We start from the raw sequence: 19696 nt of genomic DNA on the forward strand, positions 1-19696 counted from the left end.
TGAGCTTGAAGAAACAATAGAAACTTCCAAAATGGAATGCAAGGAGAAAAAAGGATTTTAATAAATGGAATAGAATATCCAAGGACAATGACAAAAGACGCATAAGGGGAATACCAGAAGAAGAAGAAAGAGAAAAGAACACAAGAAATATTGCAAGTAATAATAGCTGAGAATTTTCCAAAATTAAGGGCAGATGCCAAGACATGGATCCAGGAAGCTCAGAAAATATCAAGCAGGATAAATACCAGAGGATCAACACCTGGGCATAGTCTACTCAAATTGCAGAAAACCGAGGACAAGAAGAAAATCTTGAGAGAAGCCTGAGGAAGAAAACACCTTACCCACAGAAGAGCAAGGATCGGTAGCCCATCGGACTTCTCTTTGGAAATCACGCAGACACGAAGGGTGTGGAGCGAACTATTTAAAATGTTGAAAGAAAAACACCCACCAGCCTAGTGAGGAGCCTGAAATTAAGTCCTCCATTAAGAGCAACCTCGGGCTGCAGTAGCCCCAGTTCTAGGAAAAGCTTCAGCTGAAGCCACCCTCGGACCACCCTCAGGTTGGCCAATCAAAAGAAATGTGTAACATTCCTGTGGTCTGAGTCAGGGCTGGGAACTGAAGGTAGTTACTTTGTACAAACTAGCCAATCACTCACCGCTTGCCTAAACCCCTTTGAGCTCACCTCATAATTGGTCATTTTCAAAGGATTCTCAAAGGTCATGATTGGGTCCTGCCAAAAGTAACGGACACCTCACAGATACTGATTGGTCAAAACTGTTACCATGGGTGTTGTACAATTATGATTGGTGCTTATGTGATGATGCTATATGTACAACGTGTGCACTGTAACACCCCCATCCCTTACCCCATAAAAACCCTGCTCGCTATTGTTCGGGGCTTCACCCTGCTGCCGCTACGCCAGGTGAGCCCCTGCTTGAGCTTGTAATAAAGACCCTTATGTACTTGCATCGGTGTCGGCTCCATGGAGGTCTCAGGGGACTCGTGATTCGGGCACAACACTAGAATCTTGTATCCAGTGAAATCACCCCTCAAAAGTGAAGGAAATTACTGCTTTTCTCAGACACACAAACATGGAGAGAATTTGTCACCAGCAGACCTGCTTTGCAATATGTGTTCAGAGAAGTTCTTCAGAAGGAAGATTATATAGGTTAGAGACTCAGATCTACAAAAAGAAAGGAAAAGCTTTGGAGAAGAAATACATGAAGGTGAAACATACACAAAATCTTTTCTTTCTCTTATTCTTAACTGTTCTAACATAAAACACTTTGTTCAAGGGGTGCCTGGCTGGCTCAGTGTGTGACTCTCAATCTCAGGGTGGAGAGTTCAGGCCTGATGTTGGGTCATAGAGATTACCTAAAAAAAGAAAATCTTTAAAAATAATAATAGCAACAATGTATATGGTGCTCTAAGCACCAAGCAGATGAATGAAATGAGTGGCACAATGTTACAACTAATGAGAGGGAGGAATTGGTAACACTTTGTTATAAAGTACTTGCACTCTCCATGAAATAGTATAGTGTTATTTGAAAATACACCTGGGGGCTTCTGGGTGGCTCAGTAGGTTAAGTGTTCAATTTCAGCTCAGATCATGATCTCACAGTTTGGGAGTTCAAGCCCCATGTCAGGCTCTGTGCTGACAGCTCAGAGCCTGGAGCCTGCTTCAGATTCTGTGTCTCCCTCTCTCTCTGCCCCTCCCCTGCCTGCATTCTGTCTATCTCTGTCCCTCAAAAATGAATAAAAACATAAAAAAAAAAGAACTGGATGGACTGTAAGTTTATATTTTAAAGTTAGAGCACCCACTAAATTTTTAAAGTATGTTCAATATATCAAAAGAGGAGGAAAAAAATGAAATAACATGAAATACTCAAGTAACATGAGTGCAGAAAAAGAGTAGAAGACAAAAAAGATTCAAAGAACAAGGGCAAAACACAGAAAATGGTAGTGAATATAGTAGCTATTAATCCAATGATATCAATAATCACTTTAAAACAAATTTATTTGGGGGCACCTGGGTGGCTCGGTTGGTTAAGCATTCGATTCTTGGTTTCTGCTCAGTTCATGATCTCACAGTTCATGAGTTCAAACCCCACATTGGACTCTGTGCTGACAGTGCGGAGCCTGCTTGGGATTCTCTCTCTCTCCCTCTCTCTGACCCTCCTCTCTAAATAAATAAATAAATAAACTTTAAAATAAAATAAAATAAATTTGTTTCAGCTAAAAAGGGACCAGATTTGGGATTCCTAGCTGGCTCAGTCAGTAGAGTATGCAACTCTTAATCTCCGGGTTGTGAGTTCGAGCCCCACATTTGGTGTAGAGATTACTTGAAAATAAAATCTTTCAATAAATAAATAGTGATCAGATTTAAAGAAAACTGCTAAGTAATTGGTAGTACACATGGTAGGTCCATATGGCAAACATAACTGAAGTCACAAAGCATTGGTCCGGGGGCCAAAGACCGAGCTTAACCAGAGGGGGGAATATTGAATTAGCATTTTAGGACCATCGTCATGACAGTGATCGAGAAGATGGATTGGAAGGGGCCAGAAGCTGAAGGCAGGTATTTCCCATTGAACACAGGGAACTGATGTGGTGCATTTATAGCATTTCCATCCCAGAATGCCCCAGAAGAGGGGGAAAGGATATCCATCCATAAGGAACCATCAGATCAGTGGACGAGCAGCTCCAGCACATGGGTGGTGGACAGAGGTGAGAAGGGAGGCCTGACCCAATCGAGCAGCTGTGGGATGGGGACCCCAGATGCCCACAGAGAAGCAGAGACCTGCGGTTATTGCTTTTAGCACAATTATCAGTGATTCTTGAATACTGAAGAAATGGCATGCCAGGAAGGAGTTGGGATGAAAATTGGGGCCTTAATTTCAAAGCAAAACTTGGTCCATAACTAAACGAGTATATGGTAGATAAAAGATGGCTGGAAATTGCTTGCAGCCCCTCTCACAGCGAGGCAGAACCTATTTCCCTCCCCTTGATCTGGGCGGGGATTGAGACTTGGTCTGATCAATGGTATCTGGCATAAGTGACACTATACAACTTCTAAGCCTCCATCCTAAAAAGCCTTGTCAGTCCCAAGCTCCGGTCTCTTGGGACCCAGACCCTCTGCTGAGAGACATCGAGGTCACATGGAGAGGTTATGTGTAGGTGCTCCAGGGGACAGCCCCACTGAGCTCCCAGCTGATCGCCAGTATCGACCACCAGCCTCATGACAAACCTGTGTCTCAGCCCCACTCAGCCATCAGATCTCATCATACGAACACAAGAGCCACCCAGCTGAGCCCAAGCAACCTGCAGAACCACGAGAAATAACAAAGTATCTTTTGTTTTTAGCCACTGTTTCAGGGTGGAATATGGCACAATAGTTCACTGAGGCAGAGGGTGTTAGGAAAAAGCAGGGAACATCTAGAAGGACTCCTGGGTTTGCGTCTCAGTGCCTCCAGGCAGATGGTGTGGCCAGCCAGTGAAGGGAGGAATCAGAAGATGCAGGCTTGGCCAGGGACTGAGGGCTCTGCGTGGTCTCACTAAGCCTTAGATTCTTGTAACATCCAAGTCTGGGAGACCAATGGGTCCTCAGGTCCGAGAGACATGCCTGCATGGGGTCTGATGTTATAGGCTGGGATGGAGTTGGCTGAGGACCCTACCACATCCCACCTGCAGGGGAGGATCCTAAGGGCATAAGTATGGTCTTCTACCATCTGGGGGTCTCACAATCTTCATTTCTAGTGTCTAAATGTTTTAACATTGGAATATTAGAAAGCCTTATCTCAGAGAACGTCCAACCAGAGAAAAGAGTTTGCATTCAAATCTTCCTTGCTTTATTTTTAAAAAATTTTTAATGTTTATTTATTTTTGAGAATGCACATGAGAGAGAGAGAGGGAGACAGAGCATGAGTGGGGGAGGGGCAGAGAGAGAGGGAGACACAGAATCTGAAACAAGCTCCAGGCTCCTAGCTGTCAGTACAGAGTCTGACGCGGGGCTTGAACTCCCAAACCATTAGATCATGACCTGAGCTGCAGCCAGACTGAGCCTCCCAGGCACCCCAAATGTTCCTTGCTTGAGGTGCAACATATTCCAGAGGTCTAACATGCGCTGAGCCCGTTTACACATATTATCTCACCTATTGCATTGGACACACAACAGCCCAGAACCACTGGCACTCTGGCTCTCGTCTTACAGGCAAGGAAAGTTGTCACATAACAACTGGTGGCAGGAATTCCAATCCCCAAGTCCTCCCTGGAGGAACATCCCTATTTTGTAAAAGATGCCTGACTCAATCCAGGCGAAGACCAAGAATAAGCATCAGGCTCCGTTCTGTTTTATAGATTGGATTTTATTTTATTCCCTGGAGGTTTTCCATTTTAGAGACTTCTGAGCTTAGAATTCTCCTTCCAGCTCCTGATGTAGCACAGATACAGCCCAAGGGTCAGCCCAAAGAGAGATTTACCTAATTGCTAAGAACGCAAAGTGACACCCTGTTCTACTGTTATTGTTGTGACTGACACATCACAAAGAGACAGGAAGGATTTCACACCAAGGTCCCTCCGTCTCGCACTAGTTCCTAAAATGCAGGAGATGTGGAGCTCTTTACTGACCCCCTCACAAAAACAACCTGCTCCCTATCTTTTGCAAACCCTTGCAGATAGGATCGTTGTATGAAAAATTAAGACTAGTTGTATTCTTGGTAATTTTGTGAGGTTTTTTTTTTTTTTTTTTTTTTTAATTCATATTGTGTTTTTTCACCTGATATGCCAGCCTTGAGTCTGGACCCCTTTAAAAGATTCCCAGGCATTAAGAAATTTCTTTTGTTTTAAGTTCATTTATTTATTTTGAGAGAGAGGGAGGAGGGAGACAGCACAATGGGGAGGGACAGAGAGAGAGAGAGGGAGGGAGGGAGAGAGAATCCCAAGCAGGCACCATGCTGTCAGTGCAGAGTCTGAGTTGGGGCCCAATCTCACAAACCGTGAGATCATGACCTGAGCCTAAATCAAGAGTCAGATGCTTCACCGATGGAGCCACCCAGGTGCCCCAAGAAATTTCTTTTCTTAACGGTCATGTCTCTGCATTTCCCTTTCATGTCTCCCAACACATACGACTTAGGCCCAGCTGGCTGCCAGCACAGATTGGCAGAAGAGGGATCGAAACACTGAAAAGCAGAGTCTCCCACAAGGAGTGAGGGCACAGGTAAGGTGAGTGTGGCAACTACTGATCCAAGTCGAAGAACCACCAGACATGGCTGAAATTACACGTAGCAGGTGGAGGGGAGCCCTTGCCACAGCCGAGGAGAGGAGGAGCCTACCTCCCCGACACACAGCCCAGGGCCCTGGCACATATCATGTGTCTCTGGAACTGGGATCCCCCCACTCCTGACACAGGAATCCAAGTCTGGGACACAGCCCTGGGAGCTGGGAATGGGGATGAGCTGAGGGTGGCCTCCTAGCTCCACACCCAGGGGCTCAGGTTGTGGGGATGCTGGGGTGCGGGCAGCAGGCAGGGGCCCTAGGAATTCTGGGAAGGGCAGGTGGGTGGGGAGCCCCATGGCCCCCAGCAAGGATCTGCCCCTGATGTTTGTTCTTGGCAAAAGTACAGGGGTGAGAGATGATTCAGGTGCCACGGCCCCTGTCCCCCTGGGGCGTCGAGGAGGATGCCTATTCTTTTCTCTGCTTCTCAGACTGCTGCTAAGGGCAGGAGCGGGTGGTGGCAAGGACTGGGGACTAGGGCTGGCTTGTGGTTAGGTGGCAAAAGCAAAGTGGGGGAGAGTCAGGTGATGAGGGCAGGGATCGGGGTGGGCAGGCCCCCCAGCGGACAGCGCCTGACTGATGGGGCCCTCCAGGGGCCATATTTGGCTGGACTTAGATGCCTATTGGAATGGAGAAGTCAAGTAGAGGTGACAGAGATGCTGAAAAGTTCTGGGGAGAAGTCAGGGCTATATGGGAAGAATGTGGGAGTCTGGGGCCAATGGATTCCACAAAATCGAGTCCCCTAGCTCTCCCTTTCATTCCACCAGCTGTCTCCCGTAGCACCTACCTCCCAGCCATCCCCAGAATCACTGTCCCTAATCACAACAGGCCACCTCTGGGTCAGATCCATTGCACAGTGTGACTTCCGCCCTCACTGCCCACCTCCCCCCCACCCCTCAGTGCCTCCAGGCCTCACCTTGGAAATGCCTGATGACCCAGCAAGACTTCTGTGAGGTCACTTGGCTCCCACATAGGGAGCCTGTTGCTCTGTCCCCCCACAGCTCATCCCATTGTGTGACCATTTAGGTGTGTCTCTCTCTCCTCCTGGGCTGTGAGCTCTTCCGGGATAACTGTCAACACCTGGGGCCTGCCTGCCCTGCACCCAGAGCAAGCTCTTCCCAAGACACAGCCTCCCCAACCAAGCCCCTGTCTTACGGTTCCCAGAGGCGGACTGCAGAAGAGCAGGTATGTGCCAGCGGCCACTCAAGGAAAGGGCCAGGGGAAGCTGGTGGCGGCAGGCGTGCGGCATAGGAGGCAGGTGGAAGGAGAGGTCTCAGGCAAAGCCCCACAGAAGGAAGGAAGCTTCCACCGCATCCTGGGGCTCCTCAGGAATGGAAGTGGTACCCCAAAGTCATCCCAAAGGGAGGCAGGGAGCTGGGCTTTCCCAAGTCTTCAGAGTTGGCTTAAGGCCACTTCACCTTCCCTGAGACAGTGGACAATGGAAGAGCCACGGGCGCCTCTGGAGGAAGCCAGCCAGGATGGCGGGAGCCCACACGGCTGTAGAAGAATTCGCCCAAGGACAGGTGGGCAGAGGATCAATGTCTGCCCAGGCCGCTCCTTGCCTTGCACAGATCCACTCACACCCCACACGGATTCTACTTGGCGAAGAACACAGAGGAAGACAGAGGCCTGAGGGTATCACCTAACGCCCCTGCTGCTGCGGTTGGGTTTAAGGCCCTAGCTTATGTTCCAGACCCCCTTGCCTTCAACACCTCTGCTGCTCTAGGGGGACCGTCTGATGAGATGACCCAGACCTTCACCTCGGAGGAGAAAGAGCCCTAGTGGAAAGATCTGACGTCCCATCCCCTTAGTGAATGGTTAGTCAGGGAATTGGCTCTGGTCCGTCACTGGAAAGACTGCGGAAATCACTATCGTACACAAACAATGTAAATAGAGGCAGAGTGAAGGGAGACGGGCCTCTTCTAAATTGATTTAAAGCTTGTCCTTAGGAGATGCCAAAACTGGCTACCCCAAGTGTCTGCCCTCTGGTCCCCATCCCTCCCAGCAAGGTTATACTGAATCCGCTGCTCTGAGGCCAAGGGACTCAGCTTAGAAGGAAGCGTGTGGGATGAGGAGCGCTGAGCATGGGACTTCATGAGCCGTCCCTTGCTCTGCAGCAACCAGGACAACGCTCCGTAGAAATCAAATGGTGGCCAGACACAAAACCCAGCAGGGCAAACACAGACGAGACAATGGGTTTCTTCACTTTAATTTATTTTTCAATTTTTGTTTCTCACTTACCAACACATTTGTAAAATGTAGCAGGCTGTGTTAGTAAAGGAGAAGCAGGGAGCAAAGAGAGGCGCAGGATCGAAGCAGCCGCACACGGGGCAAGTCAAGAGCAGGAAGCACTTGGGGGCAGGAGGGGCAGGCAGCCTCCACCAGCGTCCTGCTTTCCCGCGGGCGTGAGCATTGCCAATGCTCTTACACACCCGCAGATGATTGTGTAAACGTTGTAAAGAGCATTTCTGTTGCTTCCAAACATCGTCCCCCAATTTCTCCCTCTGCCTCCCCCTGCCACCCTCCCCACCACAGCGATGAGGCGGGTCTTCTCCGACCACACCCTTGCATAGCCTGGCCCAGGAGGACCCTGCCCCGGGGTCTCAGCGCCCCAATCCCATAGCCTCAGTCCCTGGGCAAGCTCTGAGAAGCCTAGAACAGGTGGGTCCTGGGGAGGTCATGGTGGGGCTACCTAGGAGCTCTTCCCGCCAGGGGAACACTCCCCTAGACCTTGGAGAGCATTCCCAAAATGCCCTCTGCTTCAGCCGCGGGCTCCTCTGCAAGAGGTCACTGCCAGGTCACCGTGGGCATGGGAACTTGGCAGCATGGAGGGCTACCGCACTTGCTGGAACCCTGGGTTGACCTGGAGGGAAGTTTTACCTTCCACCCAGAGAAGGGCTCCCCGGCATTTGTGCACTGACCCAGGGGACACTCTGACCCTGTGCTTATGAACACAAACGTTTTAATCAGGATGATATCCACCCTGATGAAATTTCATTCTAGGAAGTTACTTTCAAGGCAAATGCCATTGAGGACAATTTAATGCCTTGATCGGGTTTCTACAAAGTGCAGATAACTTTACTGTCTCCCCATTTCTTTTCCTTGAAGTAATTTTCACCAGGACCAAATCCTATTCGTGTGCATTTCACCACATAGATTTACCTTCCTGGTTAGTGTTCGATGCATGTCAAATGTCACCAACTGCCACACGTGTCACTAGCAGTTCTTTTCTCCCCTGTGGCTCTCACTTTTAGAAAGAGCCCTGGCAGACTCCTCGCGGATCGGTACCCAATAACGAATTTGTGCAGTGTGCTGTTTGTCCTGATGTGCAACACCTGTGCCTTTTGGCCTCGGCGCCTTTTCTGGAGGAGCGTCTCCAAGGGTCCGTGCGTAACCGTGGCCTCCCCTGGGCTAACCAGGGGCAGAGCCGGGGGCCCTTCCGCAGCCGGCTTCCAAGAGGCACGCACACACCGCGGGACAGCACCCCCACCCCGCGCCACCCACCCCCTCCCCGCCGGCCGCCGTCACGGAGCCTTGTCCGCCGCCTGCTCGGGGCGAGCGGGGCCGCCGGTGGCCGCGCGCGTGCTGCGGAGCAGGCCCAGGCCCCGCGATCGGCCGGCGCCGTGCAGCTGGCGCTCGTGGCGGCGGATCTGCACCTTGTGCCGGAAGCGCTCGCCACAGTCCTCGCAGACGTAGGGCCGCTCGCCCGAGTGCGTGCGCCGGTGGCGCAACAGGTTGGATGAGACGCTGAAGCGCTTGCCGCAGTCGCCGCAGGCGTACGGCCGCTCGCCCGTGTGCGTGCGCTGGTGCTGCACCAGCGCCGAGCTCTCGCTGAAGCGCTTGGCGCAGTAGGAGCAGGCGTAGGGCTTCTCGCCCGTGTGGATGCGCTGGTGCGTCACCAGGTTGGAGTGCTGCGAGAAGCCCTTCCCGCACTCGCCGCAGCGGTGCGGCCGCTCGCCCGTGTGCGTGGCCTGGTGCCGCACCAGGTCCGTGCTGCGGCTGAAGCCCTTGCCACACTCTCCGCAGATGGTCGGCCGGTCCCGGGCGCGCCGCCGCCGCCGCTGCCTGGCTGGAGTCAGGGCCGCGCTGCCTGCGGGGCCCGGGATGGCCACCACGGCAGGCGCGGCCACGGCCGGCAGCACCATGAGCTCCTGCAACACCACGTAGCCCGGGGGCGCCACCACGACAGCGGCTGGAGCCCCTGGGGCCGCAGCGCCGCCACCCCCTGCGGCAGGCACCAGCTCCAGCTGCAGCTCGGGCTGCACAGGGGTCAGCTCCAGCCGCACCTCCTGCTGCTGGGCCCCCAGTTCCACCGGCGTCAGCTCCAGGCGCACCTCCTGCTGCTCCTCCAGCTGCTGCCGCTCCAGCTGCTGCTGCTGCTGCTCCAGCTGCTGCTCCAGCTGCTGCAGCTGTTCCTGCAGTTTGAGCTGCAGCTGCCGCTGTTCCTGCTGCCTCTCCAGCTCCTGCTGCCGCTCCAGCTCCTGCTGCTGCTGCTCCAGTTCCTGCTCCGACCCCAGGTCAACTGGCATGAGCTCCAGCTCTACCTCTTCCTCCTCATCTGGTTCTAGCGGACGGGGCTCCTGCTGTTGCTGCAACGGCTCCTGCTGCTGCTGCAGCTCTAACTGTTGCTGCTGCAACAGCTGCTGTTGTAACAGTTCCTGCTGCTGCTGCAGGTGCTGCTGCTGTAACAGTTCCTGCTGCTGCTGCAGGTGCTGCTGTTGTACCTGTTCCTGCTGCTGCTGCTGCTGCTGCTGCAGGTGCTGCTGCTGTAACAGTTCCTGCTGCTGCTGCAGGTGCTGCTGTTGTACCTGTTCCTGCTGCTGCTGCTGCTGCTGCTGCAGGTGCTGCTGCTGTAACAGTTCCTGCTGCTGCTGCAGGTGCTGCTGCTGTAACAGTTCCTGCTGCTGCTGCAGGTGCTGCTGCTGTAACTGTTCCTGCTGCTGCTGCAGGTGCTGCTGTTGTACCTGTTCCTGCTGCTGCTGCTGCTGCTGCAGGTGGTGCTGCTGTAACAGTTCCTGCTGCTGCTGCAGGTGCTGCTGCTGTAACAGTTCCTGCTGCTGCTGCAGGTGCTGCTGCTGTAACTGTTCCTGCTGCTGCTGCAGGTGCTGCTGTTGTACCTGTTCCTGCTGCTGCTGCTGCTGCTGCAGGTGGTGCTGCTGTAACAGTTCCTGCTGCTGCTGCAGGTGCTGCTGCTGTAACAGTTCCTGCTGCTGCTGCAGGTGCTGCTGCTGTAACTGTTCCTGCTGCTGCTGCAGGTGCTGCTGTTGTACCTGTTCCTGCTGCTGCTGCTGTAACTGTTCCTGCTGCTGCTGCAGGTGCTGCTGCTGTAACAGTTCCTGCTGCTGCTGCAGGTGCTGCTGCTGTAACTGTTCCTGCTGCTGCTGCAGGTGCTGCTGTTGTACCTGTTCCTGCTGCTGCTGCTGTAACTGTTCCTGCTGCTGCTGCAGGTGCTGCTGCTGTAACTGTTCCTGCTGCTGCTGCAGGTGCTGCTGTTGTACCTGTTCCTGCTGCTGCTGCTTCAGGTGTTGTTGTACCTGTTCCTGCTGCTGTTGCAGGTGCTGTTGTTGCAACGGTTCCTGCTGCTGCTGCAAGTGCTGCTGTTGCACCTGTTCCTGCTGCTGCTGCAGGTGTTGTACCTGTTCCTGCTGCTGCTGCAGGTGCTGTTGTTGCACCTGTTCCTGCTGCTGCAAGTGCTGCTGTTGCACCTGTTCCTGCTGCTGCTGCAGGTGTTGCTGCTGCTGCAGGTGCTTCTGCTGTAACTGTTCCTGCTGCTGCAGGTGCTGCTGCTGTAACACTTCCTGCTGCTGTGACTGTTGCTGCTGCTGCAACGGTTCCTGCTGCTGCTGCAGGTGCTGCTGTTGGAACTGTTCCTCCTGCTGCTCCTGCTGCCGCGGTTCCTGCTGCTGCTGCTCCTGTAACTGCCGGCGCTGTCCTGATGGTTTCTGCTGTGGCTGCAACAGGTGTTGCTCTTTCATGTGCTGCTCCCGTGACTGTTCCTGTGGCGGCATCAGCTGCAGATGCGGTTTCAGCCGCCGAGGTGGCACAGGCTGCGGATGTTCCTGCAGGGGCTTCTGTCGTTGAGGCAGCTGCTTTTGGCCATCTTGCCTCTGCCGCTGCCGCTGCCGCTGCCGGCCAGGGGGTTGGTTTCGTCGTCGCTGCTCTTGCCGCAGCTGTGGTTGCAGCTCTGATTGCAGCTCTGCCTGCTGCAGTTGCGACTCCAGCAGCCCCTGCTGTGCTTCTGCAGCTGTTTCACTGACCCCCATCGGAGCTGAGCTTGTTGGCTGCCGTGTGCTGCTGTCCTCCTGAGCCTCTTCTTCCTCCTGACTCTCACTCCCACCGCGGCCACCTGTAGTGGGAATGGCAAGAAGCCAGGAGAGAAAGATCCGCGGGCAGATCTCAGGGGCAGACCCCCTGGCCCTCCCCACTCATCCTGCCCTATGGACAGCCATGCTAGGACACACTGTGAGTTCCCATCAGGGACCCAAAAGCACTGGCTCGGTTGACAATGGCAGCGTGGCAGAAACTGAAATGCCCAGGGGTGTGGCGTTGGCCTAGAAATGCGCCTGAAGGACTGCTGGTCACGGCACTCTGGACCCTGGCTGTCCGACCTCTCCTCTGGGCCTCCCTCCGCACAGGCTCCTCACTTGGATCTTGGCAGTAACCAAGCCTGGGTGCCTGGGGCTTCTCCCTGGGAAGTCTCTCATGCTTCATCACCATCCAGTGGGAACCCACCAACAGGCCGTTCGGACAGCTAAGCCACAACCCCGTGCTGAGCTCGGACCCCAGTTAGGGTCACGCCTTACATAAGTGAAACTTGCCTTCTCTGTAAATAATAAAGAATGTCTGTAAAGCCGCCTGGAAGTATCACCATTAGCGGTTCTAAAAGTCACAGAGGTGCCAGAGAGAGCACAAAGTTTCCAGCAGGAAGGCCTCCGTTCAGGCCCTAACTCTACCCCTTAGCAGCTGTCAACCTCCTGCAGCCACAGAGCCCCTCTTGTCCAGGACAGCTTCAGGGTACCCACACTTCCAGCTTCGCAGGCAAAGCCAGAAGGGCCCTGGCGCTTCCTCTAGAACCTGGTAGGTGCTTCAAAAATCCATCTCCCTGTGGGTTAGGAAATGAGTTTGCCAACTAACAAACAGTTTGGAAATACCAAAGATACAATTAGCTCCGTTTGAAACAGCCTGAAGACTGGAAGCCTTTGAGACTATTACTCAGGAATGGAAAGGACTAATTCCATAGCCCCGGGTCAACACGGGGACTGGCCACTTACATCACCTCTGGAAACCTGAGTTTCCGTGTCTGCAAAAGGAGATAACCCCTTCCCAGGGACACAGCGAGAATGCCAGGGGCGAAACATCTGGCCCGGTGTTGTACAGGAGTAGAGGAAGCCCCACTACATAAGAGTCGCTCCGTTGTCACATTTCACTTTCTGCACAACATCCACATGTCTGTCTCTCGCTTTTCTCATTTTGAGCATTCGTACTGTGTTCACGGAAAATCCAAAAGGGCTCTCTCCGTTTCCGAGTCTGATTGCAACATCTGTTCTATCTACAGCCTCGTATTTCAGTTTTGCAACGGAAAGCAGAGGTTCGACTTTATAAAATTTTGCTTTCTGGCCACTTGGCCAGGATTATATTGATTTCATAAGGCCAAGGAATATCCATGTGCAAATAACTTTCTTTCAGAAAGCTGTTCCTTTTTTAAAAAGTCTTTTAATGTTTTATTTCTGAGAGAGAGACACAGCATGAGCAGGGGAGGGTCAGAGAGAGAGGAAGACACAGAATCTGAAGCAGGCTCCAGGCTCTGAGCTGACTGTTAGCACAGAGCCCGATGCGGGGCTCGAACCCACGAACAGTGAGATCATGACCTGAGCCTTAGTCGGACACTCAAGCAACTGAGCCACCCAGGCACCCCTCAGAAAGCTATTCCTAATAACCTTTGCTTAGGCTCATGGACAAGTGAATGCATTTCTCATATACACACACCATCTAGGAGTATGCAGGTGGTGAGCAAAGAAGGCCATGAAAACCTGTCCCCCCAGCAAATTCAAGGTCCGAGACACTCTGGCCTCCCGCCACCTCTGGGAGCAGCAAGGACACACCATGCCTCGGTGTGAGGCCTCACATCTCTGGCACAGCACTCAGCCATGTGGCCAGTCCTGGCTTCTTACAGCAAAGCCAGCATTTTAAACAACGATGTTTTTAGTGAACATATTATTAAGTGTCACCTCATGTGGTGCCCTCGCAAGACTTCCCCCGTTAAACATTTGAGCCAGGAGAGTCCTTGTTGAGCCGCAGCTCCCTCCACAGCCCCTCTAATTCCCTTGGTCCTTTTCATGCTACTCAACCCTGGCCCAGCCCTCAGTCCATGCCCTCAAAGCCCAGAGGAAAGTGGTCCTAGGAGCACGACCCCCAGAGAAAGTTTCCCCAGAGTGCGTCCCAAAGGGAAAAGGCATCTTGGAAGGTTCTGCAGGGCCACGTTTGCCTCTGGGCAAAAGGGGAGAAAGATGGATGGAAGCATGGGTCAGGAAAAGTAGACAAGGTCAGAGAAGGCCACAGAAAAAAGAAAAGCGAGGGGGCCAATGCCTGAGGTACGAGGGGCAGAGGGAGAGAGCTCCTGAATTCAATCTGAGAACTTGAGTCTGGAGCCACGGACAGGTCGGGGACAGTGGAGGCTGCCTGACCGCCTGGGAAATAGCAGTAGCTCACAGCCAGCATGTGTCTGAGGTCTGGGCATGGACTGAGAATATCTGCACCGTCAGGGAGCCTGTCACCAGCAAACCACCAGCCTGATACAGCCAAAAACCCTGAGGGGAACCTGCAGGTGTCACTCCAGGCAGCTGAAGTCGGCTGCTGTGCACAGCTGCAGCCTGCACCCCCCTCCCCCCAGCCAGGTGAGCGCCCTGGCAGACAGCAGGCTGGCCCTCCGCCCAAAGATCCTCCGCAGGGTCTGAGGACTATCTCCGGCTCCAGGTGGGAGCCACCCCCCTCCAGTCCCTCACCTGAGAGGGTGCCAGGCCCCGGGCCCCCATCTTGGAGACACAGAAGCTCCAGCACACAGGTCTCCGTCGCCGGGCCCAGCTCCATCCTAGCGTTCAGACCAAGACTCTGGGGGGCCAGCTGTGCTGAGAGGGAGGAAGGAAGCTGTTCAGGTGGGCAGGAGGGCTGTGAGCCCCCGGCCCGGGGGGCACTGACTGCCATAAAGACCTCCACCTCCGTCCTGGGCCCCCAGAGCCAGCCTCCCCACTCCCCCACCCCCAGGCTGGAAAGGAGGCTAGTTGGAGCCATAGCTGGGGGAGGGAGGCACAGGGCAGCCTGGAGGCTCCGCTCCCAGGGCCCGCTCGGTGCCCCGCAGGGAGGCAGCCCCTCCATCCCCGAATTCTGGGATTCTGCGGGGCGCACTCAGCCCCAGCTGAGGGGCAGACCAGTGCATCTGCTCCACCAGGAAGGGAAGCTGGAGTCCCAGAAGGGACATTTGAGGAAGTTTGCAGAGAAGAGAGAGATGACTCACATTCCACGGCCCCCTTCAAAGCCCTGCCAAGCCTGTTCCCCTTCCTGGTCTCTCGCCTCCCAGACTGTTCTTGGGGCTTGGCCAGCCTTCCAAGGCCAGAGCACCTGCAACCCATGGAACCAGCCCTGGCCCAGGGGCTCCTGAATTCTGGAGGGTTCCCCACCTCTCTCCTGCATCCCTCCGCTCCGGCAGAGGTGTCCCCACATCAGTCGCTCCACCCCTCCTAACAGGTCAACTCCAGGTCTCCGTTTGGGCTCCAGCCCCAAAGACTGGAAGCGCCCCCAAGAGAAGCGCCCTTCAGGCTCGCCGGGCTGTCTGTCCCGCCCACTGGGCCTCACCTGGCGCAGCATTTCCTGCTCCTCACAGCGGCCTCTGCACTAGGGGAGGTGCGCTCATGGTCAGCCGCGGCTGGAAGGCGAAGGCCGAAGCGTCAGCCGGCTCCTTCCTGAGGCGCCTCCATCCAGAAAGAGCCGGGGAGGCGCCGGGCCACCCAGGGGCCTTTCTGGGCACTGCGGCGGCGGGCCTGTCGCTGTCAGGGCTGCCGAGGTCGCCCTGGGTCAAGAAAGGGGCAGAACGGAGTTCGCGAGCAGAAGTTGGTGTCGGGCCACCCCCCCCCTCCGGAGAGGGGGGTGGGGAGGAGGCTGGGGGCCGGCCGCGCGGGGGGGCCGGTCCGAGGTCGGCGGGGGGCCGGGCGACACCGGTCTCCGCCCGGCCGGGGGCAGCCCGGGTCCGGCCGGGGTCGGCCTGTGGCCACAGGTGCCCTGCGCCGGCGGGCGGGGGGCGGCCCGCTCGGGGTCCGGTTCGCTCGCCCGCCCCCCCCCCGGACCCCCCCGAGCGTGCGTCCGGCGGGCTGCGGGCGGCGGGCGGCGGGCCGGGCCGGGGGCGGGGGCGGCGGGGCCGGCACAGGAAGTCCCCCCGGCATCCGCATCCTGTCCCCCGCCCGCCACCCGCGCGCGCCCCGCGCCCCGGCCCCCGCGCCGCCGCCGCCGCCGCCGCTCTAGGCCGCCGCGAGCTCGGTGGGCTTAACCCTTCCCAGCCCGGCCGCGCACCCGCAGGGGTTGCGAGAGTGTCGCTGGCAAGAGGGGGGCGGGGCGGCTCCAGGCCCAGGTCCTGTCACCCCCACCCCCGCCCGGGGGACGCGTGCGGCCTCAGGGCGCCCCTGGCCTGAGTACTAGTTGTGGTTCATTAACGCTCAATTAGATGACGCTCACCTGATGGGGAGGGCCCATTCCAACCCCCAGCAGACCCTAAAGAGGCCTCCCCCTCCGCACCTTGAACCCCACCTCCTGGAGCCCAGGAAGGCAAAGGCAAGCCTGCAGCGGAGGCATGGTATTTGTGGCCGTTGGGACAGTGGGCTGGGACCCCAAAGGACCAGACTTTGTTAACTGAAGGGTAAACCTGACTCCATCCCTCTGTGCACAAGGCCAGTGATCAAGCCCCCCTTCGCCACCCCCAACCTCTGTACCCCCCAGGCCCCCAACCCGTGGCCAGTGCAGAGGCCTCCCTGGGCACACCAAGCTGACCCCTGCCTGGGTCAGGGGTCTCCTTCTCAGGGAAGCCTGACCATCTCCATCCATATCCTACCAGCTTTGCGGCGATGTCCTAACCTGGAGAGTTCACATTAGAATCAAAATACTCCAATCCTCTTGAAAACCCCAAAGACCTGGCCTTGGACAGCTGTTCCTGGGGTAGAGCCTGGGTTAGTCCCACCTGAGAGGGACACAGTTTGTCTTCCCTCCTTACTGTCTCCGTGCTCACTTAGCGGCCCCATTCATCCATTTTTGGGTACTTTCTGGCTCCACAGGCGATGGAGTTTGGGGCTTCTCCTCCAGCCCTCCTCTGAAAAGCTCCTCTCTCTGGCAGCTTCACCCCCAGACTAGGTGCTCCAGAGGACAGAGGGCCACCTCTGCCTCTTCGGGGGGACAAGTGCAGCAGGAGCCCAGCTTTGGAGGCAGAAAATTCTGGACCCACAATGACCTCTCCCAGCTGGGTAATGAGGCAAATTATGACCTTGCATCTGGGGAACAGGGACAGCACGCTGCTGGTCAGGAGTTGAAGGCTAAGTGAGTGTCTCCCCTCTGGCCGGGCAAGTGTGTACCTTCCCCTCCCCTGGGAGGCCGCTTCCTCCTTCCTCCCAGGAGACCTCACACCCAGACCATCCAGATGATCCACTCACTCCTTTAAACTTGAACCTCTCTCTCCGCTGGCTTCTTTCCAAGAGCATTTGCTCATCCTCAGGGCTCTCCCGTCTTAAAAATGGGCAGCCCCTTCTCTCTCCTGCCTTTGGTAGCCAAACTTCCTGGAAAGATGCCCCATTGCAGTTCTGTCCATATCTCCCTCTACCTATCCCTCTTTCCCCCTCTCCAGCTTAGCTTCAGCCCCATCACTCCACCTGGACAGCTGCCTCTCATGCCGCCAGTGAAGTGACCTCCATGTCACCAAATCTCTCATGCTATCCCACCTCTGGGTGGCTTTGGACATCTGTGGCTGCGGAGACCGACCACCCTTGGTTCCCCTTCCTCTGGGTCGGCTTCCTCTCTGATCCCTCCACAGGCTCTGTTTCCTTTACCAGGCACCTTGCTCGCCTTTACATAATCAAAACCTGCACAGGTGTCTTCCCACATCAACAGCTCCATCCGGAAGAGTCTTTCTCCCGTCCATGGTTGAGCACCTCACAAACAGCAGCCACCCTTTTTCTTCCTCTTTCTCCCTTTAACTTTTATCCAGGTAATACACAAAGCGAATTGAGTAAGTCAAATTGTTCTACAAGGCTTTAGCAACAACAAAAATGTCTCCTCACTTCTGAGTCCACTTTCTTCTGATATTTTTTTGCCATGTTTAAAAAAATTTTTTTTAATGTTTATTTATTTTTCAGAGGGAGAGAGACAGAGCGAGAGAGGGGCAGAGAGAGAGGGAGACACAGAATTGGAAGCAGGCTCCAGGCTCTGAGCTGTCAGCACAGAGAACACTGCGGGGCTCGAACCCATGCACTGGGAGACAAAATTGGACACTTAATCAACTGAACCACCCTAGTGCTCTTTGCCATATTTCTAAATAACATGCTCATAGTGTTATTACTTGGTTTTTCCATTTTAGGGTGGATCTATGGACAGCCTACTTTGGAGGATGCAGATTTAACTCTTTAAGCCACACATACACATGTCCACGTCCTGCCCACAATAATCAGTCTGGTCTTTATCCAGCTTTCTGTGAGAGAACTTCCACACTCCTGGAATTTCTCCAGTGAGAGGAATGTCTTCGGGGCTGGGGGCTGGATTAGCTTCAGGTTGGGGGCCGGTTGTACCAAAAAGACCAACCATGTGATTACAGGGTTGGGGCTCTGAGCTGGGTGATGTCAACCCAACCTCAGGGGCTAGAGATTGATGTTAGTCACATGGTCAATGATTCGATCAACGTATGAATGTAATGAAACACCGATAAAAACCGTGGATCCCAAGGTTCAGGCGAGCCTCCTGGTTGGTGACAGGTGCTCCGTTTCCAGAAAGAGGACACGGAAGTTGCACGTTCAGGACTCTCCCAGACCTTGGATCTCTTCAGGGACCAGCGCTGGTCTGGCTTTCTATCCTTTGTGGTAAAACTGCAATTATAAGTATAGCACTTATTGGAATTCTGTGAGTTGATCTAGTTCATTATTATCCAACCTGAGTAGGTCAAAGGAATCCCTGAATTTGTAGCCAGTTGGTCAGAAGTGCCAGGAGCCTGGGGACACCTGAAATTGCAGTTGACCTCTACAGGGGGCGGTCCTGCTAGGCGCGGTGCCCTTAACTTGTGGGGTCCGTAGGGACCCTGGTGGTCAGCTGCGGAACTGCAGGGCGGGACTGCACCTATCCATAAGGTTTTATCACAGTTTGGAGTAAATCCACATTTACTGTTTCCCCAATTACATCTCTGTAAATATCTTTCACTGCTGAGCCCGGTAATAGTATTTGTATTTGTTTCCTTCTTGTACAACTCCTAGTTCTTCCTGGAGTTAATTTCTCCTCTTTTTTTTTTTCCTTTTTAAAATTTTCTTTGATTCACTTTTAGAATCTCCTGAAAAGTCTTTGTACATCCTCCTACGGCTCTATAAATGCCTATGAACCCAACTTTCCGCCTGGTCAAACTAGTCAGAAAATCTGTTTGTTTTCATTTTGTTTCCAGACATCCCTTCTGGAGTCTCTTTCCGTTGGATCCAAATTAGGCAGTTGGCCTTGTGGAGTGCTGGTGCCAGCCCCAGGGGCCTAATGTCATCATCTGGGACTTTGTCTCTCTCTCTCTCTCTCTCTCTCTCTCTCTCTCTCCTGCATTAATCTCTGTGACCTCACACCACTTCTTTCTCCTTCTTGATTAGGTCATAATAGAGACACTTAGTGCTCACCAAATATGCCAAGTGCTCCCCTACATTCCCAAGTCTTACATGCAGTTCAAGTGGGGTTAAATGATCCCTCTGGCCAGGGGACTGTGAAAGGAAGCGACCTGTTGTATGTCTAAGCTAAAGCACTTAAGAGGTGGCGTGGCATCTCCATCTCACACCTCCCTTGCTGTGTCGCCTTGGAAGACATGTGTTCCTGTGGTGCAAGCGCAAGATGGTGGAGCCTTAGTCGCCTGAGCTGTCAGTCCATCAGGAAACCTCAGAACTCTTAAGTAATTACGCAGGACATTTAATAAGGGACAATGGCCACAAACATGTTAAAAAGGGCTACAGTATTATGCAGGGGACGATGGGACGGTCCAGAGATTAGAACCTCTAGGGCTAGAGGAGCAGGAAGGGAAGGTGATAGGGTGGAGAGGCACAACCGCTGTGTCAGGGAGGCTATTGTAGCCCCTCTTGGAGACTGGGGTGTATAAGCAAGAAACAACCAGCCCAGACTCACCAGCCAGCGAAGGCTCTGCCAGAAACAGGAAATGTCTTCT

General features: G+C 54.3%; 1 protein-coding gene across 1 annotated transcript; it reads right to left on the minus strand.

Annotated features, from left to right (window-relative positions):
* Positions 1 to 8795: 8795 nt before the first annotated feature.
* Positions 8796 to 15413, minus strand: ZNF853 (zinc finger protein 853). The gene is made up of 6 exons (XM_039226120.1): positions 15121 to 15413; positions 14274 to 14391; positions 11280 to 11617; positions 10806 to 11048; positions 10542 to 10721; positions 8796 to 9893 (listed from the first exon to the last, which is right to left on the minus strand). The coding sequence occupies exons 1-6, from the start codon at positions 15130 to 15132 to the stop codon at positions 8796 to 8798; spliced, it is 1989 nt and encodes a 662-aa protein (XP_039082051.1). The 5' UTR covers positions 15133 to 15413.
* Positions 15414 to 19696: the final 4283 nt, after the last annotated feature.

Source organism: Hyaena hyaena, unplaced genomic scaffold, assembly GCF_003009895.1.
Source record: "Hyaena hyaena isolate Hyena2069 unplaced genomic scaffold, ASM300989v1 scaffold_20, whole genome shotgun sequence".
Taxonomy (NCBI): Eukaryota; Metazoa; Chordata; class Mammalia; order Carnivora; family Hyaenidae; genus Hyaena; species Hyaena hyaena.

Bases quoted from the DNA above. Each gene is read 5' to 3' on its own strand.
- ZNF853 (XM_039226120.1), bottom strand. The intron at 11,049-11,279 runs ATGCCGCCACAG...CAGCAGCAGCAC, and splicing joins TGAAACCGCATCTGCAGCTG to CTGCAGCAGCAGGAACAGTT. The intron at 9,894-10,541 runs GTACAACAGCAG...CAGCAGCAACAG, and splicing joins AGCAGCAGCAGCAGGAACAG to TTAGAGCTGCAGCAGCAGCA.